At 39.1% G+C, this 27,281-nt stretch overlaps 1 protein-coding gene across 2 annotated transcripts in view; it reads left to right on the top strand.

Moving 5' to 3' along the window:
* Positions 1-27,281, top strand: part of LOC309493552 (inactive ubiquitin carboxyl-terminal hydrolase 53-like) — a 52,547-nt gene that overhangs the window by 9,414 nt on the left and 15,852 nt on the right. For both annotated transcript variants that reach the window (XM_082191130.1, XM_082191129.1), the window contains exons 9-14: positions 382-531; positions 4,462-4,630; positions 6,774-6,923; positions 9,729-9,863; positions 14,068-14,764; positions 16,235-16,302. In XM_082191130.1, coding sequence (XP_082047256.1) covers positions 382-531; positions 4,462-4,630; positions 6,774-6,923; positions 9,729-9,863; positions 14,068-14,764; positions 16,235-16,302 — 1,369 coding nt within the window. The remainder of the gene's footprint in view (positions 1-381; positions 532-4,461; positions 4,631-6,773; positions 6,924-9,728; positions 9,864-14,067; positions 14,765-16,234; positions 16,303-27,281) is intronic.

Raw genomic sequence — 27,281 nt, 5'->3', positions numbered from 1 at the left:
TGCTCATGTGTGCACAATTAAAAGTAAATGTTGACTATGGACTGTCGAGCTCCAAAACAGACTGGAAGTATGAAGAATTGTGGTACTTGTAAAGCACTTTTTTTATTTTTTTATTTTTTGGAGTTCGATGGCCCTTGGTCACTCCGTTTTCTCTAAATGGAGAAAAAGAAACCGTATAAACGTCCTGTCTAACATCTCTTTTTGTGTTTGACTGGAGAAAGAAAATCATACAGGTTTGGAAGATATGAGGGTGAACAAGTGATGACATGGTTAATAAATTATATTAAGTTAATGCAACATTAACTAAGGGAACTTATTGTGAAGTGTTAATGATTTTTGGGTTGTGTTATGGTTGTCTAATAAATGCATTTGTGTTTGCAGCTCTTTTATCGTGTCACAGACGAACGTGCAAAGAAGAGTGAGCTGCTATTGGTGGGAATGATCTGTTACTCCAGCAGACATTATTGTGCCTTTGCCTACCACACCAAATCATCCAAATGGGTTTTCTTTGATGATGCCAATGTTAAAGAGGTAAGACTATACTTGCCTGTTATGGATTGAATCCTTTTGTCTATATATTTACACATCTACTATTCATAATTCTAGCAACTACCCAGCAGTCCTGGCACTGGTGATGTGCGTTATTAAACACATTCCCTCCGTCCACACATTTAAATATCTAAACATTTATACCATTTTCACTGATCACATGGTCGCTATATCCGTTTTACTTCCTGTAACTTGACACTGCAACTGTTTCCTCCTTTTTCACTCTCGCTGTGAAGTTTATAGTTCACTGAAAAATAATTTGATGGATTTAATTTGAAACTGGTTTCACTCAAAAATTGCAAATAAATTTCACGATTACTTACAAAGAAACCACAAATAACACATTGATGTAAATGTGATTTATTTTTATTTTTTTAAATAGATAGACTGAAATAGTATTTCCTTGTTAAACTTACTTGCTTTTACTTACTTTATTTTTACTGTGTATGTTTCTTCACCAAATCTTTAATTTACAGCCTTTTTCTTTATGCAAAATATATGTCTCTTGATTTTGAGGTCAACGTGTTATTGTCATTTTATTTGTACGTTAAAAAGATTATTTTAAAGTGTAGTTCAAATTTTTTTTTTACTTTGATTTATGTAATCACAAAGCAAACACTCATTATTACCTGCCTAAACAGTCACTATTAAGTAAACAGCCTAAACGGTCACTAATTACCACCAAATAAAAGATTTGGATGGGCAGCCAGCAAGAGTGAAAAAAAGTCGAGATCCAGTGTAGCGGTGCATGGCCCATATCTCTTCATCAATCTGTCAGTAGTGTGCGACTTCTGCTTGCGTGTGCACTTCAGCTCTCACTGGGCTAGTGGTGCCCGTCGCTGCCGCCAAGATGGATCACCCTCACACACACACGCACACACATAGTATGTGCATTACAGTAGATGTTTGTGTGCTAACAGTCTAGAGAGAACTTATCACTTTTTTTTTTCATGTCTTAACTTAATTACAGCTGTTTTGTTGATTAGTTTTTTTTTAAGCGCATCTTAATTAATCTCTTTTACAATCTTCCCTGCTCTTTTTTTGCTTTGCATTTTGACCAACACAGGCACAATGGAAAAACATGCCTCTACTTACATGTTTGCAAAACTCAAACTTACTAATACATACAAATCACTGCAGTTTCCAGATGAAATGAACACTAGAGGCAACAACTTTTTATTCCTTTTCACTCAAATTATGATTACTGGGGCAGATTAGCGATTAATGAAGACTTATTTTCACGTGGTTTCTCCCACAATAAAAGGTTTTGACTTCAAAAACAATGTTATGACATTTTACCATAGATCATGATTTGTAAACTAATACATTTTGATGTTTACATCACATAACCAGCTCCATATGTTTGGCTTTTCTGACATGGCAAACTTGCTACGTAGCTCACCTGGTACAACATTGCACTTACAATGTGGAACGCTCAAAGTAGTCTCGTGAAACATGAGTCCCGATAAAAGGACCCGCTCCTGCCCGAAACTTTCACGTTTACTTCTGTTCCCGGTGACAAAAGCCTGTAGGAAGAGGTCTAGATTCTGTCTCGGTCCGGTGCTATATTTTTCAATTTCCACACACAATGCTTTAGATCACCAGTGACAGTTGTTATTATTAGGTAATTATATTTCTCGGAGCCCACAAGTCATTACTTTTCCCCGCTTCCCACACACACATCAGTATCTTCCCTCGCACACCCTCACTCAGCAATTCTGAACTTTTCCCGGGCCACACTCTGGGATTGCAGACCTCTAGTACAAGCAAGCTAAAATGTGTTTTTTTGTGTCACGTTTGCTTTTGTTAACACTATCGGGTATGTTTAACCCTTAAAGACCTAGAACATTTTTGGGGCGCCTGACTCACCGGTACTTTTCTTTGTTTTTCTAACCCATTCAAGCAGGAAGCATCAAGTGTCATATATCATTTTAAACAGGAGAGCCTAAAGTTTCCATCTAGCCCATTTAAAGTCACAGTTTTACATTTCTTTTGTCAGAGAATTTATTAAATTAACAGGATTTTAAGAAAAACGGCAGCAAAAAATGTGGTGTTTTCAGTGTGAACTCAAACAGAACTTCCTGAAGTTTTGTTTTTTTCCTTTAGAAAGTTAGACTTGGTTGTTTTAGACTTCCAGATGAAATATTGTCTACATGTAACAATCCCTCAGCAAGTTATAGCCATTTATTATAATATTATTCTAGGCGTTTTTGAGTTAAAACAGGTGTATTACATTTACTGACAATGTAGATGTGTCCAAATAAGTTTAGGAAGTAAAGTAATTAGAAAAGTTGTTATTACAACAGAACACTGACGCAAACATTTTTCTTTACAAAATGATATTATAATTTGAACATGAACAACAAATGCAAACAATATAACAAGTACTGACAGCTGTGCAATATAAATACTAACAATACAATATAGCCTACAGAGTGTAAATGAACAAATGGTTCACAAATAATCTTCACAAACTAAATACAAAAAGAAATAAACAGTGCAAATGAAGAAATGGTTCATTGAGGGTAATATACTGAGTGCTAATGAACAAATAATGCAAATAATCTTCACAAACTAAATACAAATAGATAAATAAACAGTGCAAATGATTCAAACAATTTTCTGAATCGGAAGGTTCCACCACCAGGTCATCGTCTAACAACTGGTTTTACATACTCATGCTCTTTCGTGTTTTGCGCTATGGTCAAAAACTTTGCATCCGTTCGTTTTCATGCGTAGTTTTCAATGCATTGCGTTTGTTAAAATGTATAAAGAAATGAAATTGGTTGTTAAAAACACCAATCACTATGTTTATTGGTTGAGTTGATGACCGTTTGGACGAATCTGGGCATGGGGGTGGGACTAAGCATCAACAATCGTTCCTGTTTGGCTCAGAGAAAGAAACCACATGTGTTTCCTTGACGAATCACTGCTGCAGATTTTGATGACGCAATCACCGGCACTACGAAGCCACTGAATGACCAATAGAGACAACAGTGATAACACGGGAAAGCTGAGAATCTCATCTTTACGGTGCATTTTAAAGCATACAGATTGGATTAGCGACTCAAAAGTTATTAAACATTTTAGAACGACAGTTATTTTATGCCGCGGCCGGCTGTATCGGTCTTTAAGGGTTAAAGGGTTAGTTCACCCAAAAATGAAAATTCTGTCATTACTCACCCTCATGTCGTTCCAAACCTGTAAGACCTTCGTTCATCTTTGGAACCACAAATAAAGTTTTTGATGAAATCTGTGAGCTCTCTGACCCCCTCCATAGACAGCAACGTCATTACTACCTTTCTGGGCCTTAAAAGTTGCAAAGACATCATTAACATAGTCCATGTGACTACAGTGGTTCATCCTTAATGTTCTGAAGCGATGAGAATACTTTTTGTGTGCGAGAAAACCCCAAAAATAACGATTTCGCGATACATGCATCAACCAACGTAATAAAACGTTGCCAGGTTCACATATATCTGTTTTGGATAAAACTGAACATGGTCCACTCAGTGGACATTTCAATGTCGTGAAACATGCAAGACACAACGTAATATAATTTTGCAGAAATTTTCCAATGAGCCTGGGTTGCTTTTGACTGTTCAGATCATTTTTTCTTCAATGGGAAGCACTGCGTCCACGTCCTGCTTTCTAACTTTTCCTGCTTTTCACTCTCTCGCTTGCTTGCTCGCTCTTTCTTTCTCTTCTGTCTGTTAATTAAGAAGGAAGGTTACATCTGTTTGCCTAGAGAGACTTTGTAGTACAGCCTGCGTACTCTTACCTAAGCCTCCCTGAGGCATGCGTGCCTTCACGTCTAATAATAATCACTTCTTCATTGCTGTCTGTTTCACAGATGTACTTTACTAACGATACTAAAGAACTGTATAACTTGAATTTATTTATTTTTTTAAGGTGGGATCCAGGTGGAAAGACGTGGTCACCAAATGCATCAAAGGTCACTTCCAGCCTTTGCTTTTGTTCTACACTAACCCTGATGGCAGTTCTGTGATAACAGACGAGGCCCAGCGGAGCAACAGCAGTTCCGGACAAAATAAGAGCTCAATCAATGGAGACGCACCAGGTAGAAAACCTTTCAATGCAGTTCTATTGTATTCAGGTAAATTCAACACAAAAATGTAAAAAAATTAATTAATTAATTCTCAGAGACACTGCAGTTGATTCTGCTTTGACATATTTTGAAACTCTTTTTGTTGCCAGTAAAAAAAAAAAAAAAAAAGTAGAGATCACTGCTGTTAGTAAACATGTTATTTTATTTAGTGGTCGACCGATTATTTATCTATCTATCTATCTATCTATCTATCTATCTATCTATCTATCTATCTATCTTAAAATAAACATGCTTATCTACACATCTACACAGCTATACAATCTACAATCCTATTACAGTATTTTTCACAAATAAAGTAATTGTTTAAAAATATATGAGTAGTGAACAGTAAAAGGAAGTAAACACTGTAACACTCGGTAATCTGGTAATTTCGTGCGCACTGGTAATCATATTTTTTCAAATAAAGACAAGGTAACACTAATTTTACATACAGCACACATTGAAACCAATGACACAGTGGGAAATTAGAGATTCCACATTCACTTTACACACGACGCACAGTGACACGTTTATGCAGGCTACAAATGCACACTTACCAAGATCTCACAGCTGGGTAATCTGCAAGGTTTGTGAAATTTAAATGTTTATTAGATATTCAGAGATTTGTTTAAAGGATATAGATGCGTATTTGCTGAATGTTGACTGTTAATGAGAAAGTATTATAGCATAATTGTTTGTCTTTTTTCTTTTACTAATAATATAAAAGCAAACGCTTTACTTTTTCGCATACTGTTTACTTTCTTTGTTTAACAGTTCTGTCTAATGATGTATTAGATATGACTGTTAAACAGAGACCGTACACTAATGAAGACCGAGAATGTGAGCGCTATCAGGCGCTGCCGTTCTCAGTGCCGCTCATAAAAATGCACTTCGGCCAATCAGAAAAACTTATCGGCCGGTATTTTAAAAATGCCAAATATCAGCCGATATATCGGTCGACCACTAATTTTATTAAATTAAAATATAACAAACAGTAATAAGGTTAATAATTAAAATAATTCCTTTTAACACATTTAACAATGCGTTTGACGTTTCATTCTGCATAAAAAAAAAAAATTTGATTAATCTGTAAATTATTGAATCGATTGACAGCTCCAAATTTCTGATGGTGACGGTCTCAAAAAATGCTGCTCAAAATATAGGGTCCCACAAAATATGGTAAAGTAAAGAAAGTTGTTCCGCTACCAGGACACTGACAATTAACAGGCTAATTACAAGTCGCATATCTGTAAATCTGTAAAAACCTCACACGATAATAGCACTATTTCTATTCTAATTCATTGTGCAGCCCTAGTTACATCATAGTGACAAATGTTTTTTCCTCTTTGAAAGGCAAGAACAAATATCCCTACTCAAGATTGTGTCCTTAAAACAAGACCCAAAATACCCAAGAATTTGTGTTACCTTGATTTACCTGGTTTTTTTCTTCAAAAATCTGTTGTTGTTCAGAGAGAGGATAATGTCAGTGTGAATCTGTCTAATGCTAGAATCGATTAGCACCAATTGACCGTTGTTTGCTATTTTTAGATTCTGTGTATTAGCCAATGCATATGCAATTCAGTGTTTGCATTTCACTGCAAGTTGTAAGTTGTAATCTGTATGTAACGGTGTACGTGACAAATAAAATCTTGAATCCTAAATCAATGCTTAACTAGTTCCACTAGTATTGGTAGTAAATCTAAATGTAAACCTTGCACCACTTACAATGATGATTCACTACAAAACAAATTCATTTAGAAATAGCAATATTGTTTCTTCAATTTGTTAAACATATGATGGATATTCAGTCAAATCCGTGTGTTTATTAGGTGTTAGAGCCTGTATCTTTATTTTACTGAAAATCTTCATAAATTATAGTGCAAAATTAAATCAGAATGAATACAAGTTATAGCCTTTGAAAGCTGTGGGTGTTTTCTTCCTTCCTTCCCTTCCTCTCTGCCTCTTTCAATTTTTAGTTTTACTGAGATGCCAATCAGTGCACATTTGTAATATACATATAAAAAAAATAATATTAACAAATAAACTTAGTAAAAAAGAACTATCAGTAGTTCTTGAAGCATTTTATTTTTTATTTTATTTTTTTGTTGTCGCTTAGGTACTCCTATACTGAGTGGTAAGAAGTTGGAGTTAACTCGAGAAAACTTGACTGCTTTCTTCTCAAATCATGGTACTCTGAAGCAGAAGTCTCAGCCTCCTTCTGTGTTCAGTCGTGGCAGTAACCAGACCAGTGGCGGCAGAGGGCCAGGTAAAGAAAAAACAATATGAAACACTTCAAACTACTTGAAGTATGAACACCTCACATTTTATAGTTGCTGTCACTGCATCTCACAGTGACTTACTGCTTATAGCTAGGACTATTATTCACTTTCATGCAGCAACTGCGTTCATATTTGTCCACCCCCCTTTTTGAGCATAGATCTGAACTTAATTGGTTGTAATTGATGAATGCTTTGGAATACAGTCTTTATAAGTTTACTGTAAAGCAATGAACTAAACATTTTATTTTATATAGAACATGTATTTTACAAAATAAGATAATATATATATACACACACACACACACACACACACACACACACACACACACACACACACACACACACACACACACATATATATGTATGTATATGTCTAAATTTGCTAGAAAATCAAAGCCATATGTCTAACCAAGTTGTGTTCCAAATTTGAAGTTGATATCACAAAAATTGAGCCTGCTAAAAGGTTTTTAAAGTACCGTTTCCATGGTAAGGCAGTGTCTAATTTCAAGTTTTGAGTGTTTAAGTTTTCGGATGGTACCTAATTTATGATGATTACTAAAATATGTCCGATAGAGAAATAAGTCCAAAAAAAAAAAAAACGTGCTAAGTGTCCAGCTACTCTGATAGTTAACAGGAAAATTGGGATCACGATTTCTATTCTAATTTGATTAATTGTGAAGCCCTAGTTACAACAGAGGGACAAATATGTTTTCCTCTTTAAAAGGCAAGAACAAATGTCCCTACTCAAGATTGTGTCCTTAAAACAAAAGACCCAAAATACCCAGGAATTACCTTGATTTACCTGTTTCAGCCATCTCAGATCTCATGCCTTTTTTCATGAACGGTGCAGTGATCAAAATGTTCTCTGTTGGAGGCAACACTGTTCCCCCGCAAAGTGTTTTAATACCCAGAGGATCAGAGAGAGAAGTACAGGATGTTTGAACAAAGACAGACAAGAAAGTCCTGCAGGGAGACGTATCGCCTCGTGCTCCAGTAGCCCACATTCCACTCTTATTACAAACCATAATGGCTCGATGCGTCTCTCTTTTTATTGCTGAAGTTTCCTCTCCACTAAAAGCTCTTAGATCAACTTTGTAATGGCTTTCTGTCCTTAGGCAGTGAAAATATTCCCTTTGGCTTGGGGAAGTAGCTTATAAAGTCGTGCAAAATGAGTCTTTTATTATAGTCCTCAGCGATTCAGGTGCACAGATGCAATTCGAACTAAGTTTTAATAAAATGTAACATTAACTTACACTGCCAGTTTGTGCCAAGTCATTGCAATAAGTTTATTTCATGGACATGTTTACATTTGTTTTGACAGTATTTTTAGGCAGTCTGAATCTAATATATAGTGGAACCAGAAAGTATTTATTCCTAAATCATACATGTATGAATGCCACTGCATTTGATTATAAAACAATATCAAATAGTTTTTCTCAGAACTAATTTCACTTTTTTGAGCCATGTACTGTAGTTGTTTTGTTTTGTTTTGTTTTGTTTTGTTTTGTTTTGTTTTGTTTTGTTTTGTTTTTTGTTTTGTTTTGTTTTCTTTGTTTTTTTTGGGGGGGGTTTTGTCTTTTGTTTTGTTTTTTGGGGTTTAGTTTGATTAGTTTGTTTTGACTTTGTTTTACTGTTTTGTTTAACAGACGCTTTTATCCTAAGTGGCTTGTAAGAGGAACAAACACAACAATATTCGTAATGTACAATGTTTGCCTTTTTGTTTTTTGTTTTGTTTTACATTTATTTATTTTCAGATGCTTTTTTTATCCTAAGCAACATGGAAAAAGAGGAACAAAAGCAGCAATATTCATAATATAGTGTTTTTTTTGCTTTGTTTTACTTTTTTTAAGCTTTGTTTTGTTTTACATTTATGCATATAGCAGACGCTTTTATCCTAAGCGACTTGCAAAAGAGGAACAAACGCAAAAATCAATATTCGTTATATACAATGTTTGGCTTTGTTTTTTGTTTTGTTTTACATTTATGCATTTAGCATATGCTTTCAGGCGCTTTTTTTATCCTAAGCAACATGAAAAAGAGAAACAAAAGCAACAATATTTGTAATATACAGCATTTTGTTTTGTTTTTAATGTGGCTTAGATGTCCAAGTACGTCTTGGGGCCACTGTTAGAGTAAACTTTACAAAGTTCAGAAGGAGATCTGTATCTTTTAAGTATGTTCTGGAATGTAAGATGCGATCGCTGATGTTTTTTCAGCTGTATCTAGTAACCCCTCACTAAGAGACCGTTATGTGACTGCCGTGTGTTTGAGGGCAAGAAATGTCCTTTCTCTTTTTGTTATCTGTCAATGGCTCTCTTGTAACACTTCACTGCTTTTCTCCTCCAGCACAGCAAAAAGAAAAACTGAAAAACACACACATTGATTGCCGTTAAGGCTCTACTGTCCTTCCCAGAAGCCTCAGGGGTATATTTAAAGAGTGCAGAGGCCACACTTTATCTCACCATCCCAATGATCCTTAACTTCAAGTGTACTCTAATGCTTTATTTGAGGGTGGTGCATACGGATTTTACAGCTGACCCATAAAACATACTTGACAGTTTTTTTTAATGGCTGCATTAACATTTCAGAATTCCTGTAGAAAAAGTGCTAGATTTAGACCTTGATATATGATCATTTTTAGTAAAGCTAATGAATTCAAGCTATAGCAGAAACCTCATTTAGCAGGATTTTTCTGGAACAGTAAATTTCAATAGTAAACTATTGCTTAAATTTATAGAATTACATCTCTAGTGAAAGTGCTGCATTTAACCATATCCGTGTTTGTCTCACAGTGAAGATGAACTTGGATCCAAAGAGTCGATTTAGAGAGATTTTAAGGGAGCTGCCGAAAGAAGGCCTTCCCATCAACCTTATCAAGAAGGACTCGGACCGGTCACAGACAAGACCAGAAACACTGCGGAACCGGGGTAAGCGTGTTACATTTTGACTGTTTTATGTACAAATATTTAAATAAAACGCCAGGCATTGTTGCAGCACCTCTCTTCCCAGTCTGTCAGTAACACTCTGTTTAGTCTTTCAGGTGTTTACTGATATAGAGAATAACTCCTTTTGGAGTGACTTTGTGCTTTGTAACTTTTCAGACCTTTTTGATGCTCAAACAGCAACAGCACAAAAAAAAGAGTAATAGGTCCTCTTTAAATATCTTCTCTGTCCTCCTTAGAGAAGCACATATGTGTGGTTGTTACACTCTGGGCTTTTAGCAGAGCTTTGGAGTGGAATAAACTAGCTCACAGTGCTCTGCTGGTCCTTATGTAACCCGGGGTCAGCGAGAAGTGTTAAAAACACAGATTACTTCTGACGTGTGCTCCATCCTCACGCTGAGTATTGTAATCTCTGTAACGGTTCCTCAATCTAGCTTGCGCTGAGCGACCAGCTCTTTTTTTTTATTTATTTTTTTAGCTCAAATTAATAATGGGTCAAACTGGGTGATGCAGTTATATTTTGAATATTGTCATGCACCTCTAAACGGAGAGTTCAGTAGATGGTAATGTAGTATTTTCGTTGTTTTATGGTGTGATACGTTTTTATTAGCATTTTTCTTATTTCATATTCATTTTTGTTTTAAATTAATCACTCCTGCCATAGTCAGTAAAATAAACCAGATGACTGACAGCTATTGTATGTCCACCTAACGAGAGGTAGAAAGCTTTACTTATGTTAAAGTATTGCTACTTAAGAAATAATTTAGTAGAAGTTCTAAAAAAATATATATATATATGGCTCTCAAGTAAGAGTAAATAAGTACTTTGCTGAAAAAGTACTCAAGTTAAAATCGTTACGAAGTACTAGCGATGTGAGCATTATGGAGTGCTAAACACTCATGTAATGTCTTTCATTCATACTGGATGCCATAGGGTGCCCTCATGCAAAAAGTCCACAAGTGAGATTCATAGAGCCATAAATCTTATGACGTTCCAAGAAATTCCTAATATGGTCAAATGCATTAGATATCGCTACAGCTTAATCAAATGAAGAAAGAGACGTTTTGACTGATCAAACATAAAGACAATAAACGCATGATTGCGATGACATTTTTATAATGTTTTATAATTGATTTTGAAAAGTAAGTCCACGTAAGATGATTTGAATATTTTTTTTTAAGAAGGGCAAAGAAGCGTAGGTGAGAGGTTTGATCAAAGAAATTTGGGATTAAAACAGTGTCAATAGAAATGTGTCATGAACTACAATTTTACACACTGTTGTTGTTAATGTTGAGGTTGTTTCAGCTTCGTACGATGTTTGCATAGTACATTTAGATTACCTACATTGTTAAAGAGGGCAAGCTTTACCATTTAAAGGAATAGTTCACTTAAAAATGAAAATTCTGCCATCATGTACTCACCCTCAAATTGTTTCAAACCTTTATGAATTTCTTTCTTCTGCTGAACACAAAAGATGATATTTTGAAGAATGTCGGTAACCAGAAAGTTGATGGGCCCCATTGACTTCCATAGTATTGTTTTGTTTTTTTCATACTATGCACCACTTGCATAACCACACTAATGCTGGATGAGGTCAGAGGTACTCACTCGAAGGGCCATAAAGGCTTTGCTGGAGCCTTTCTAATGAAACATGTTCATCAGATCAAGTCATCTGTTTTAGAAAAGATTGCTTGCTGAAAAGTAAGGACATCAGTTGTTTGTCTGAAGAGTGTGTGTGCAAAAATAAAAATCATTTACTCTCCCTCATTTCATTCCAAACTCGTATGGCTTGCTTTTTTATGTGGAATACAAAAGGAGGAATTTTGCGTTTATTACATGGAAAAGAGTGGTTCTCCATGAAAAGAGTTAGTTCATCCAAAAATGAAAATGATCCCATAATTTACTTACCATCAAGCCATCCTAGGTGTATATGCTTTTCTTCTTATATATTAAGTTATATATAAAAAAAAAAAAATCCTGGCTCTTCCGAGCTTTATAATGGGAGTGAATAGTACCTGAGATTTTGAAGCCCAAAAAAAGCTCATCCATCCATCATAAAAATAATCCATACGGCTCCAGGGGTTAATAAAGGCCTTCATAAACTATAATCACTGGCTTCTGGTAACGGAGTCGAGTTCCTGCGGAAGAGTGACCTCTGATCAAGTTGCAACAAGTTAATTTCAAATGCATTAACTTTTAAATATAATATCAAATAACACACTACAGTTAATATTATAATCAAGTACTTTATGTGTTTTAGTATGTTAGTCAGCACATCAAAATTTGTGTACTTTAAAATATGACAAAAGAGTATTAAAACAATGATTTTAAATGTATTTTAAAGTAACACTTTTCATTTGACATGACTTAAGTCATGAAAGTTTACTCTCATTAAGTACAATTAAGTGGCCTCTATTAATGTTATATTTTCTGTAAGTAGTTTATATAATATTACAGTAACAGTTTATTTTAGTGTCCTTGTTACATGTTACATGTGCTTACTGTTGTAAAAACAGAAAATTATGCATAATTACATGCAACGAATTCTAAACCAATCCATTATCCTAACTCTAATTATATAAGTACATGTTTATTATTACTCTGTACATAAATGTATAGTTGCACTGTAACAAGAATGCCTTTAAAATAAAGTGTAACCAAATTTATTTGTAAGATTTTAAGAACACTACATTTGCACATTCAGTACAATTAAGCACACTTACAGCATGGCACTTTGGACAGTGCACATAACTGGGCCATATAGACATGAGCTTATGGGGATCACAAAGTCGTTTCCTCATGTGCAGTGAAACTGGCTCACCATATTGTGCGAGTGTCATGTGACCAACATTACCATCTCCTTTTATTGCTCATAAGCAGTAAAAGTGTGGTGTGCAAGCCAAGCTGCTTGACTTTGCTTTACCCTTTTTAAGTATGTATATGGCTTACTAATGGCTTTTTAGCCTTCAGCATGTAGATCTCTGACCAGACTGCCTTCATCTTTTAGAAGGATAGCCGTGTAGGCTGTTTGAGAATTCATTATGCCAGATAATTAACATTTTCAGTGTGTGTGACGACCGCGAGTCAAAGTTACATTAATATCTAATGAGACAATGCTGTTTTTTAAAGCTCATAGTGCATAACGATGTAGGTACTTGGCACTAGGTGGAATGGCACTATAGCAGTATGGATTTGCACTGCCGTGAAATTTCTATGCCAGCCTATTTAACAGTGCCAATATCAGCACTGTTCTGCCCAAAGAGAGTCACTCTTCCACCTTCACTAGAAAAAAGGTCATCCAGGCTATTAGTGCAACCTCGCATATGTCGGATATGGATGAGTCTGGCCTGTAGGCTGGAAGCAGCATCTGTGAATTGTTTCTGTAATGTAAATGAACAATTTAATTACGCAGCTAAATTTGAGAGTGAACCAGGACTACATTCACACAGTTGCAATATGCACTTATTAGTCCGGTTTGGAAAGCCAAGTACAGTTTTATATACAGTTTGGTCATGAAAGATTGACAACTCTTAAGTGCTGAACAGTTTAACTTAAGTGCATATGTTTCAGTTTTAAAATAAATGTATTTCAAATAAAGTTTATAATATAAAACAAAATATTAAAAAAAAAATCAAATATGAATTGTTAATTCACAAATATTACGTTTTTATGAGTCATACCACGACATTTTAACAACCAATATATATCTAATATATTTTGATAATTTTTTATCTTGACACCCAGTCACTATGATATCGTTTTGTTTGTTTGTTTTCTTACATTTTTCTGCATGTTGGATACACTGCATGACTTAAGCTATGAAATAGATAAAAAAATATATAATAATTCAAAACATGTAATAAAAGAAAAAAAAATTTTTTCTTCAATGTGATATTGTATCACCCTGACAGGGGTAAAACCATTTTAATAAAAAAAAATAAAAAAAATAATCTTACATTGTAATCAAGTCGTTGTATGTATGAACTGCTAATAGTTAATGGATCCAAATAAATAAATGGTTAGATGTCATGACACATCTGATAATTCTATTCACTGTGTATTATACAATAAATATTAGACCCCACTGAAGACAACCACACTGCGAGTATCTTCAGTGCCAGTTGGGTTAAATGAGTAGGGTAAATTTCCCGAGAATCAAGCAGTTTGTAACTCTGCATCTCATCCCCAGACTCAGCACCTGAGAAGCCTTACGCACGCTCACTATCGCCTCCTGTGAATGGCTTCAAGAATCTGGAGTCACGACTGTACAGCAGCCAAGGCAGAGGTCCGACGAAAGCGGAGCCCTGGCCTGTTAAGACCACTCACTACAACCACGAACCACGCTCTCAACCTCAGCCTCGCGTCCCACTTCATCCCCCCGCAGAGCATCGTCCTCGAAGGTTAGATGTGGGCAACGGCTACGAGACGGACAGCAGTCAGGGCTCTCGCAGCCGAGCCAATCGTGCGTGGAGGCCGATGCGAGAGGCACTTAATGTCGACAGCGTACTAAACACTGATAATAATCAAAACTCCCCAAACTCTCGCAGACAGACCTTTAATCAGGAGAGCGAAGAGTTGCCATGGGGCCGACGTGAAGAACGCAAACCTAAGAGTTTAATGACTATTTATGAGGACGAGCAGAAGCAGGACATGGGAAGCAGGAGCTCGCTGGAATCGGAGGGTCGAGGACTTCCAGAGCCGGACAGGGTTAAAACAAGCATCAACAACCTCACCATTCGGACCGATAACTGGAAATTCCAACGCACTGAATCTGGATACGAAAGCAGTGATCGTCTCAGCAACAGCTCAGCCAATCTGGACTCTCCTGTGGTGGAGAACTTGAGCAACAAAGAAATGCAATCCATACCCGAACCAAACCTTCCCAGGTAAGAACTAAAGTAATCCTCAATCAGGAAGAGCATCAAGACATTGGGTGATAAATGGCACTACAGTAGTGACATAAATCGGATTTACAAGACAAGAAATCAGCATGAGTTCAATACTAATTTGGGAGATTTCATGCACTCAGTTGTTTTAGGCCAAAAAGAGGAGATTCATCGACAAGAAAAAGCAGGATTCATTTAAAGGGAAAGTTCACCCAAAATGACAATTCTGTCATCACTTGCGTTCCAAACCCGTAAGACTTTCGTTCCTCTTTGAAACATCTTTTTGATGAAATCTGAGAGCTTTCTGTCCTTCCATTGACCGCTATGCAACTACCACTTTGGACACTTCAAAAAGATCATAAAGAGATCTTAAAACTAATCCATATTTAGGCCAAATTTTCTAAAGAGACATGGTCGCTTTATATGGTGAACAGATTTTATTGGGTTGTCAATAGAGGGACTGAAAGCTCTCTGATTTTATCAAAAAGATCTTCATTTGTGTTCCGAAGATGAACAAAAGTCTTACGGGTTTGGAACGACATGAGGATGAGTAAATTACAGAATTGTAATTTTTGGGTGAACTATCCCTTTAATAAAAATCCTCTAATCCCGTTACAAAAGATTTCTATTTCAAATAAATGCTTTTCTTTTGAACTTTCTATCCATCAAAAAATTCACGGTTTCCACAAAAGTATAACTTTTTTTTTTAAATCTTACCGATTCCAATTTTTTTGGAGAGAAGTGTATAGAGTAATTGTTTGCTTGCTTGCTTGCTTGCTTGTCTCTTTAAACCAAGTAAACAACATGCAATATATGCCTATGAACAGTGTTGTGTTCAAGCTGTGTCGGCAAAGAACACTTTTGAATGTTTTTCTTTGTCAGATAAGGTATCAAATTCTTGTGTAGCTGTGCATATCTTGTTGTCATTGTGAATCAGAGTACACCATGTAGCAGTAATGTTAGGTGGAGGTGTTTACGTCATTGTTTAAGGTCTTAAAAAGGTTAGGCTTGGGAAGAACTAATGTGGACTGACTAAAGAGCTGGTCACACTAGATGATCGCCTCAATAGTTTAAAGGGATAGTTTACCCGAAAATTAAAATTCTGTCAAAACGATTTTCATTTTTTGGTTGAACTATCACTTTAAGTATGAAGTTTGCATTAAACTTATATATTGATTTTGTGTGACAGAGCCAAAATTAGAGTTTTGTCCATGTTTGATTTTTAGCCAAGTTTAGATCCACTTTAGAACTACTTTTCATTTTACACATTCATCAATATTTCAAGCTCACCAAATGTGAACTTAAAATGATCTTGTGAAAGACTAAGATTTTAATGTGTACTCATTCTTCCACATTCATATGTTTGAAATTAAAATTAATGGAGCACAAAATCTAGTGTAACCACTCCTTAAGCCAAATACAACTTTGCATATACAACTTTGCTGAGTTCAATGCATTGTGTATTTTAAGGGACCCAAACTACCAAAGGAGGTATGAGGATTCAAAGGCTGAGATCTCATCTTCGTCCATCTTCTACGGTAAGAACCCGCAGAGGCTTCTCAGTTAAAAGTGTTATCAGAAATTGCCTTTTCAAATCTAGTATGCTGCCTACTGCCTATATAGCAGCTGCCTTCTAAGGCCGCATGTTAACCATCATGGAAACTCTTATGTGGATCAGTGTAATTATAGTATTTGTTCATGTTTTGAGTTGGCTTTTATTTTAATATTGTATTTGTAATATTGTAAAGCAGTATTCATTTTTAATTTTAACTGAAAAAAGCTAAATTTTATGTTCTTTTGTCTTTTTTTTTTAATCTTTGTCTTTTTTTACATTTTGTATTAATTATTTTAGTGCTTATTTCAGCTAGTTCCCAAGGCAATATTTCAGATTTATAAAAAAAATTGTATTTTATTTTAGCTTTATCCCAATTACCAATAATCGTTTTAGTTGAGAATAACAACACTGACATTGTTTTTTGTATGTTAGCATGTTGCAAAAATATGTTTGATGTTAGCATGGAAAACGGGTGCAAAGTGTGTATTTTGTCAATCTCTCACCCTTTGAAAGATCTCCCCACAGAGGCTGGGGGTCGATTAAAACCCCACACAGTGTGTTAAACAACCAATAAGCTATAGTGAGCTTAACACATAAGTAATGATAAGACCAAACAATTAGTCATCAACTAACTAAGAATGACTGTTTTTGATGGTGAAGAAATCAAAATAAGAGTTCGAACCTCAACTGTACCGTGAAAACCAGCGTCGTTATTCAAAACCATTAATTAATTGAAAAACTTTACCTAAAATATAAATATTAAATGAAAACCTTGAACATAAAAAACTTCAAATGAATATTTGCCTGGGCAACTAGTGGATTTAAGTACTAAAATTACTAGAACTTAAATAAAGATAAATTAAAGCTAATTAGAAATGCAAAAAAAATTGGGAAAAGCACGTAACAAAATTACTAAAATGAAAACAGGAGCTAATTAAAAATATGATTAAATAATATACAAATCTGTAATATGGCAGTGCGGCCTCAGACGACCTGTCACGGCTGTTATCAGCACTCTCGTTCCAGATGAACTGGTGAAGTGAAGGGTGCACATGGGGTCATGTTTGGGGACGAATCATTTGTCCTGGTTGTCAGCGCTGGGAGCTGTTTGTGTATGTGTGAGTGTGTTGTGATGGCCGGGGTGGGGGTCTATTTACCCCGCTGTAGGTGGTTTATGGGAGCTTTATGGGCTGAAGAAGTGAAGCAGAAAGGACATCTCTCAGGCTGTGTCCTCTCGCTCGCCTTTAAGGGTGTTTCACTGCGACTCGAGCGTTGAAGTGTTCAGTGCCATGGGAAATAATGGCTGTGCGTTCTTTTGACGGTAAATTAGTTGGGGGTCTTAGTGAGAGATGCATGATGTTTATAATTTGGCAGACCCAGATGGCAGTCATTTAAACAGTAATACAATTCAGATATGTGTTTTACTTTCTTCTTCTTTTTTTGAGCTGCAATATTACATTACATTTAATATCCAGTTGCATTTCAAAATTGATTTGACAGTCCTTTCCAAATGTCAGCTTGGAATTGGTGTGTGTGTGTGTGTGTGTGTGTGTGTGTGTGTGTGTGTGTGTGTGTGTGTGTGTGTGTGTGTGTGTGTGTGTGTGTGTGTGTGTGTGTGTGTGTGTGTGTGTGTGTGTGTGTGTGTGTGTGTGTGTGTGTGTGTGTGTGTGTGTGTGTGTGTGTGTGTGTGTGTGTGTGTGTGTTGCCTTTCTAAACTGGCCTTATTCCAGTTGCAAATGGAGCAGAAATCATAAAAATAAAATAAGAGAAAGTGTATAAATAAAATCCTGTACACTACTACAAAATTAAATTAATATTAAATTGCCCCTCTTATGCTATGATTTCTAACACTTTTTAATTTTCTTATACCTAATTTCTCAAAGAGCCTAAAATGACTTGTCTGAAGATTCGATCTCTAAACCCCTCCTTTCCAAGAGCCTACTCTGCTCTGATTGGTCTGATGGCCCAGTCTGTTGTGATTCGTCGACTACAGTGCGTGTCGGAAACCAAACACCCCATTACCATATTTGATTTTCAGCTCTGGATCAAATTGTTACTTACAGTAACAATTGCGTTGTTTTTTCCGTATGGTCTTTCCGTATAGTGGTGCTCATCCTTTTGAAGTGTATGCAAAGTAGATCTGCTTTCACAGCGCAGAAAACAGCGTCTTCTCAACCTGTTGACAACATGAACCAAACCCTTCCAGTCTCAGAAACACTATATATATAATAATTATACATAGATTAAAATAGTTTAATAATTGATAGCTACTCCGTTTTTAATAATTATAATAATACATTTAAATATAATGATTAAATATGCGAATGACAGCACAAGCTAAACATTTAACACACAAGTTAGTTTTATTACTTTGGATCCACTAAAAATCACCTGATCGCAAAAATAATTAGTTTGAAGACGCTGCTTGGAATGACATTTATCTAAAGCACTCAAATTCATACATTTTTAAGTGTGACTTGCATGCTGAGAGAACTTTTTTTGGGGGCAGCTCTTCCTGTGTTCGTATTGCAAAGGAAGGAAATGTTAAATCCCATGTTAACAACCCAAGCTTTCAGTAAACAGTGCAGTTGAACATTCTCCTTGTTTGTGCACGGCAGAGGGGTTTTAAGAGCTGTTGGCAGGATGTGCTTTCTCTTGCTCATAAATGGAACGGTCTCATTGTCTCTGTAGTCCTCTTGTTCAGTGTCAGTGCTGCGCTCAGTTTTTAGTGTGCCGTGTGCGCTTTGTATCCCATAAGATGCTTGTAAAGGTCAGACCAGCAGGAGTTGCTGATAGTTCAGTGTGTTGAACAGACGAAACCCTGACAGTTGATCTTCCTGTCAGGACTGCTGTTTGCTCTGAATGGTTTTACAGAGACTCGCTGTTCTGTATCTGCACACACACACACACACACACACACACACACACACACACTCTCACTCTCACTCACACTCACTCTCACTCACACTCACACACACACACTCACACTCACTCTCACTCTCACACACACACTCACTCACTCTCTCACTCTCTCACACACACTCACTCTCACACACACTCACTCTCACACACACTCACTCTCACACACACTCTCTCACACACACACACACACACACACACACACTCTCACACATACACTCACTCTCTCACACACACACACACACACACACTCTCACACACACACACACACACACACACACACACACACTCACTCTCTCACACACACTCACACACACACACACACACTCTCTCACACACACACACTGATGACTGATTGTCATGACATAGATATGTAATTTACACTGAACCAAAGTCTGAAATCCTTACATAAACCTTTATCTTTGTTCTTTTGCTGCCTTCAGCAATGCACATCTATTTTTTAATGCGATGTTGCATGTAAACTAAATGGGCCTAATCCTTAAAACTAAATGAAGACAGGGCTGTTTGTTATTTTGAGAATGGCCCGGTCCATTTACTTTGATGTTTGGCCCAGTAAATGTGAAAGTATGAATATGGTGGAGAGTTTGTATCATGGTATTTCCTGCATGGCATATTAAAACCATAAAGAGATGTTCTCTAAGTAGCATTTAAGAGAGATCTTGTTGCACTGTGGAAAATATTTATTCTTAGACATCAGGAAATATTTTTGGCAGGTCGGCAGATCCAGTTCAGCCTTGTCTAATGTGATTCATATCTATACGAATCTGTATTTGCAAGTATTACTTTACTAGATTAATTTAGCTGTAATACGCTGTGTTGGGTAAGTCACTCTAAAAAAGTAATTCATTACTAGCTACTAATTACAGTACATGTTCAACTTACTGCACTTATTACTCTTTAAAAACTATTGCAATATTGCATAATCCCATATCAACCTCGAGCTGTTGAACAATACAATGATAGACATGAAACTGCTTTTCAAATAAATAATTTAAAATTGTATAAAAGTATTTAAAGGAAGGTTACATTAAAACATACATTTTAACATTAGGCATTACATTTTTATGTTAAATTCACTATAGTTTTAGAGTTGTTATATAGTCTTTAATGCATTTACATTATAACTGGAATTAAATTACCGAAAAATCAAGAGTAATCTTTCTTTACTAAATCAACTTTCTTCTACTAATTAAATTACATTACAGTAATTAATTACTTGGTAATACATACACCATATACTGGTAATATGTTATCACACACTTTTTAATTGTAATCTCCAGAGCTAACAGTGTGTTCCAGCTAAGCCCTCTAGCCCATGGGATTTTGCTGCTGATTTGTTTGGGCCTGAATCACTGAACTATGGAGCGTAGAGAACAGGTGTGTGTCGCTCGGCTGCTGAGCTGGCAGTGATCTCATGTTGGTTTAAACGTTGAGTGTTGACGTATTATGGCGGGTAGATCATGCCTTTTCTAAGTCTACCCTGAAGAAGGCGAAGGAGCAGTCTACCCTTCCGTCGCCGTCAGTCCGTGTCTATTTTTGAATGGGATTGATAGAGACGTCAGACGACAGACCGGCGGCGACGTCACGGCGGCGTCACAGTAGTAACGTATACCTTACGGCGACGTGGCGACGGCGTACGTGAGAAATGTATAAAAAATCATAACGTCTGAACCAGGCACGTCGCCTAATAAGACGCCTGATACACACGTCGTCCCTCAGTACGTCGCCTAATAAGACGCCTGATACACACGTCGTCCCAATATAATGTTATTTTTCCCATGTTGATAACGAAAAGTGAATAGCATGAGTAAGATTGGATTTGCAATAGGCTATAGCCTATCGGGAGACATGATTTTTGTTTTGTTTTGTAGGAAGCTTTTCTTTAAAGTGAATTTTTGTTTAATATTAAAGCCTATCTTAATTTTAAATTTGTCATCAAAAAAGAAGCGAATATTCCATAAACAGGCTCTAACTTGTTGGTCTTTCTACAGCAGTGTTTTTAAATAAATGGTCTATCTTTTCTAGACAGAAAAGTTAACAACAAAGTAATAAAAAATATTTTATTTGCAAAATCTATCCCTGCCTCCAGATACAAATGGTCCCCCTTGTATGAAAATATTAATTGGAGTAGAGCATGGAGTAACCCACATACATTTTTAATTACAAACAAAGTAAAAGAAATATCATTTAAAATTATTTACCATTATTACCCCTGTAACAAGATTATCTAAAAATGTATACCGTAGACGAAAAATGCAGCTTTTGCTTCATGGAAACGGAAACGTTAGACCATTCTATAATTGCTCACATAGCTCTTCTCTGTGGAATGATATAGCCAATGTTTCATTAATGGACAACATGGCTCAAACATAGCCTACATTTATCTAATTTTGATATCTTCTTTTAATTTTCTGACTCAAATTTCTCTGTACAATATATAGTCAACTTAATAATTTTGCTTGGAAAATTCTTTATTCATAAATCGAAGTTAATGAAAAACTACGGTGACGCATTGCTGCCACATACATATAATTTTTTCCACTCAAGTGTGTAGTCATGTAGGCTACAAAATATGCCTTTATCCACATAAAATTGATAGCCAATCATGTCTTTATCATACGTTCAAAAAGCTGAAGAAATAACAGCCCCCAACGGACATTCATGTTAAATGATCAAATTCTGTACACCTTATTAATAGCAGATGAGCCCAGAATACGAACATTGTGTTTAATTGCATATTAGGCTAAGCATTTTCCTCCCATAGAAAACCCTTATAATAAAGAAAAAGCTTAATGTGGCTTAATAGGCTACTTCAGTGATAAAGATCAAATGCTATAGCCTACACACCTTATTAATAAACCATACTATCCTACAGAAAAGCAGATGAGCCCAGAATATGAACGCAATGCATTTAATTATGCGTTAAGCGTTTTCCGATAGAAACCCTTATTATAAAGAAAATAAAGGTGGCTCTTAACGTGGCTTTCTATGGGAGGATGGCATTGCGGTGCACAGCAAATCATTTAAATGGTATTCAATGCAAAACAAAAATGAAAAATAAAAGTAGCCAATAAAATAAACAAATGATTGTGGCATTAATTAGCCCACAAACAATATTTATTTTAAAGACTAAACGAATTTGTTTAAAGAAAAACACCAGCGTTGGGCGTTTATCTGTATAGGCTGCTAAAGCCGCCTTTCCACTGCAAACGACAAACGACAGCCGTCGGACCGGAAGTCATTCATTTCCAATGGAGAGTCGTACGGGAGCTGCGGGGAGTTCCGATCATATGCGTATGCGGAAATTTCGGATCCGATTTGAGCTTCGGATGCGTTGAAATATCTGAACTTCTGCGGCTAGACCGTATGCGACCGGTCGACCGGATGTGATGTATTCTAATCAAAACGTACTCGGTTACTAACGTAACCTCGGTTCTCTCTAGAGAGGAAACGAGTACTGCGTAATATCTTACGCTAGGGGAAATCTCTTTTCCGCGAGATACTGAAGCCAAAAAATTATCCTTAATTTTGAAATAATGTAAAACGCGTTGCGGCAGCATGCAGACATAGGCGAGACAGCTCGCGCGCCTATTGGCTGCCCTGCGGCAACTGCAGCAGCCTATCGATAAGGCCCTATCGTGACGTCATCACCAATGGGGGCGCTTCGCGCCCCATACGTCACGTCCCGCCGAAACGGGCGTGGCCTGGGGCTATAAATATAGCATCGAAAGGCTAGCTTACCGGTTTTTCATCGCCGGAGCGAACCGGAGCGTGCGCAGGCACGGCAAGATACGCAGTACTCGTTTCCTCTCTAGAGAGAACCGAGGTTACGTTAGTAACCGAGTACGTTCTCTTACGAGAGGTACTCTCGTACTGCGTAATATCTTACGCTAGGGGAAACAGTGTAAAACGCCGTGCATGCTATGATCCAGCACCAAAGTCCCAAGGGCAGGTGCCCGGGCTCATGTAGTACATGATCATAAGTGACTCACAGAGAGCCCAGGAAGAGTGGCTAGAATAGCATCATTCCTGTAATGCAGCATCCTATAAGAACAGTTATAGTGATGGTATTTACTCAGTCAGGGCGACCCCGGCCTGGACTGATGAATATAGTGGGTCTTACACATTGCCCATAGAGCTGCGCGATCTAAACGAGCGTTGCTCGCGCTATTTTGGTATTCTGGGCCGGACGTACTCGGGGCAGACAGTACCGATTTCTAGACTGAAAGCAGCTTAGCTTGCAGAGCGGGAACCTCTAGGTTATAAAACCTTATAAATGTAGATGGGGAGGCCCAGCCTGCCGCCATACAGATATCTTGCAAGGCAATCCCACTAGACCAAGCCCACGACGAGGCCACGCCTCTCGTGGAGTGCGCTCTGACACCCAATGGGCACTGCAAGCCCTTAGAGGTGTAAGCCAGCGCTATAGCATCGACTATCCATCTGGATAGGCTCTGTTTCGAAACGGCGAGTCCCTTAGAACGTCCGTAGAGTGAAACAAAGAGCTGCTCCGTCTGTCTGAAAACAGACGTGCGGGACACATAAGCCCTTAGCGCCCTGACTGGGCAAAGGAAGCTGGCGTCCTTCTCCTCGTTAGAGACCGGCAGGGCAGACAGGGAAATTACCTGGGCCCTGAACGGTGTATTGAGGGATTTTGGGACGTACCCGTGCCTTGGTTTGAGTATGACTTTCGAGTCATTTGGCCCAAACTCCATACACGTCGCGCTCACTGAGAGCGCTTGTAAGTCCCCTATGCGCTTCACTGAAGCGAGAGCCAGAAGAAACACCGTTTTGAAAGACAAGTGTTTGATATCTACTGACTGGATAGGCTCAAATGGGGCACCCTTCATGGCCTCCAAGACCGTAGAAAGGTCCCATATGGGGACTGAGGGAGGTCTGGGAGGATTTAACCTCTTAGCTCCTCTAAGGAACCGAATGACCAGATCGTTCCTTCCTAGTGACTGACCAAGCGTTGGTTTGGAAAACGCTGCTATAGCCGCCACATAGACTTTGAGCGTGGATGGGGCTCTGCCTTCATCCAGTAGCTCTTGTAGGAAGGAGAGAACCTCCGTCACTCCACAGTCCAGGGGTGAAAAGCCGCGTGCTGTGCACCAGCTGGAGAACACTGACCATTTTGAGGAATAGAGCCGTCTCGTAGAGGGAGCTCTAGCCTGCATGATCGTGTTTAACACTCCCTCTGGGATATCAGAGGGTACCCGTTGATGGCCCACGCATGTAGGGACCAAAGCTCCGGGCGAGGATGCCAGATCGAGCCCCTGGCTTGAGAGAGGAGGTCCCTCCTCACTGGTATTGGCCATGGGGCAGTGCTCGTCAGCTGCATAAGAACTGGGAACCAAGCCTGGTTCTTCCAGAACGGAGCAACCAGTAACACTGAGCATCTGCTTTCCCTGATCCGCTCTAATACCTGAGGTATGAGCGTGATGGGGGGAAAGGCATAGAGCGGGCAGCGGGGCCAGACGTGGGCCAGCGCATCCCTGCTCTTTGAGAAAAATTCCGGGCAGTGAGCGTTTTCTTGAGACGCAAACAGGTCTATCTTTGCTCTGCCGAATGTCTGCCACAGCAGTTGGACTGTCTGCGGATGCAGTGACCATTCTCCTGCTGGAACATTGTTCCTGGACAGTCTGTCTGGTCCCACATTCAGGTGGCCAGGCACATGCGCTGCTCTGAGCGAGCGCAAATTGTGCTGAGCCCATACCAGGAGGCGTTTCGCTAACCTGTATAGGTTTCGGGATGTGATGCCTCCCTGGCGATTTATGTAGGCTACCACTGACATGTTGTCCGAGCGGACCAAGACGTGGTGTCCTGCTATTTGGGGACGAAAGCGCCTCAGCGCGTTGTCGACTGCCATCATTTCCAGGCAGTTTATGTGCAGAAGCTTTTCCCGTTCTGACCACTGGCCAAAAAACGGTCTGCCCTCGAGCAGTGCTCCCCATCCCGAGGTGGAGGCGTCCGTGGACACCACCTTCACACTCGAGGAAGTCCCCAGGCTTACACCTGACTGGTACCAGTCGGTCGCTCTCCAGGGTATCAGTGCTGAGACGCATTCCTGATCGACCTTGAGACGAAAGAGACCTGAAGTCCATGCTCGACGCGGTACTTGCGCTTGTAGCCAGAACTGCAGTGGGCGCATGCGAAGCAGACCCAGCTGGAGAACTGTGGATGCTGCTGCCATGAGACCGAGCATCCTTTGAAACTTCTTTAGCGGGACTATAGTGCCGCGGCGGAAGGTTTCTGTCATGCGCTGAATAGTCAATCTGCGCTGTAGCGATATTTGAGCTGTCATTGACAGCGAGTCCAGTTCTGTGCCCAGGAAAGATATTCTCTGACTGGGAGACAGTGAACTTTTCGCCCAGTTGACTTTGAGACCCAGATTCTCGAGATGTTCGAGTAAAATGGTTCTGTGTTCTATGAGCTCCGTATGTGACTGAGCTAGAACCAGCCAATCGTCCAAGTAGTTCAAAACTCGCATTCCCCGAAGTTTCAGGGGAGCGAGGGCTGCGTCCATGCACTTCGTGAATGTACGGGGTGCTAGGGACAGGCCAAACGGTAGGACTGTGTATTGATAAGCCTGGCCCTCGAAGGCGAATCTCAAAAATCGCCTGTGACGTGACGCTATTTGTATTTGGAAATACGCGTCTTTCAGATCTATTGACACAAACCAGTCCCCGTGGCGAATTTGCGCGAGGATTTTCTTGGTTGTGAGCATTCTGAACCTGCGTTTTGAAAGCGCTACGTTCAGTTGTCTTAGATCTAGAATGGGTCTGAGACCCCCGTCTTTTTTCGGAACCAGAAAATATCTGCTGTATAGCCCCCCTTCGCTCTGAGCTTGAGATAAAGGCTCTATTGCCCCTTTGCTCAACAGCTTCGCAATTTCGGTACGAAGTACACTTGCTACTTCCTTTTCTACCGTGGTTTCGACTCGCACCGCACAACGGCGGGGACGTCGAGCGAACTGTAGCGAATAGCCTCTTTTTATAATGTTCAGCACCCATTCTGATACACCGGGAAGCTTTGCCCACGCATGTGCGTGCATAGCTAAGGGTTGAATGAGATTGGAGCTCTGGTCGTGACATAGTGGCGACCGGGGAGCTTCGGTATGCTGTATTATAGACACCGCATTTGCAGCGCTCGAGGCGGGGAGTGTTTTGATCACAGCGGGCGGTTCGCCCGCGCTCGGCTCTCTCACGGCAGGTAGCTGAGAGACGGCGAGCGTGGGGGAAACCGAGGGATTCGTCATGTCTGTGAGTGAATGTGGGCGCAGGACAGCGGGCACATTTGCACTGAAAACACCATCGACCTGAGTCGGTTGTATGTGTGTTGGTTTCGTTTTTACAGAAACCAAGAGACATGCAGCGTGTAGTGTTTGTGGGCACTGGGACGTGGGCACGTTCACTACATTCTGTGCGCAATCGACATGAGTCGATTTTATGTGCGCGAGCCCTGTGGGGCGGGCTGTGTCTGTGTGTAGGAATGGGCACTGGGCAGTGGGCATTTTTACTACACTCATAACACCGTCGGCCGTGGCCGGAATACCAGAAAATACGCTCTTTACAGGATTTATCTGGGTCGCCGTGAAAACGGCGTTTGTGTACAGGCAAGCGGGTAATGCAACCGACTTGTTTACTGCAGAGTACACTGGAACAGTCGCATGTAATGGAACTGGACGAGCGGGAAGTTTTGGTGGAAACCCGGCCGCAGCGGGGCTTGGACACCGTCGTTTTCCTAAGCTGGCTAGGAAGACTTTGAGGCCTCGGGCTTCATCTCAACCTTCGGCCGAGTCCCACGCTGTGGGGGGCGGCGGCCGGCAGAGCGAGAGCGTGGTCTCTGGTCCCGGGCCTGTCGACGCTGTGAAGCGGCGGCGGGGGGCGGTGGCTGCGAGCTGCGAGCAGACGGCTGTTTAGAGCGGCCTGATGCGGAGCTAGAGCGCTTTGGCAAAAAGTGCTTCATGGCCTGCGACGTCTTTTGTACCTCAGCGAATCTGTCCGCGAAATCTTTGACGGA

This window comes from Leuciscus leuciscus (assembly GCF_965113295.1).
Source record: "Leuciscus leuciscus genome assembly, contig: SUPER_2_unloc_1, whole genome shotgun sequence".
NCBI lineage: Eukaryota > Metazoa > Chordata > Actinopteri > Cypriniformes > Leuciscidae > Leuciscus > Leuciscus leuciscus.
The sequence above is the reverse complement of the archived record's forward strand: the minus strand, read 5'-3'. Positions and strand labels throughout refer to the sequence as shown.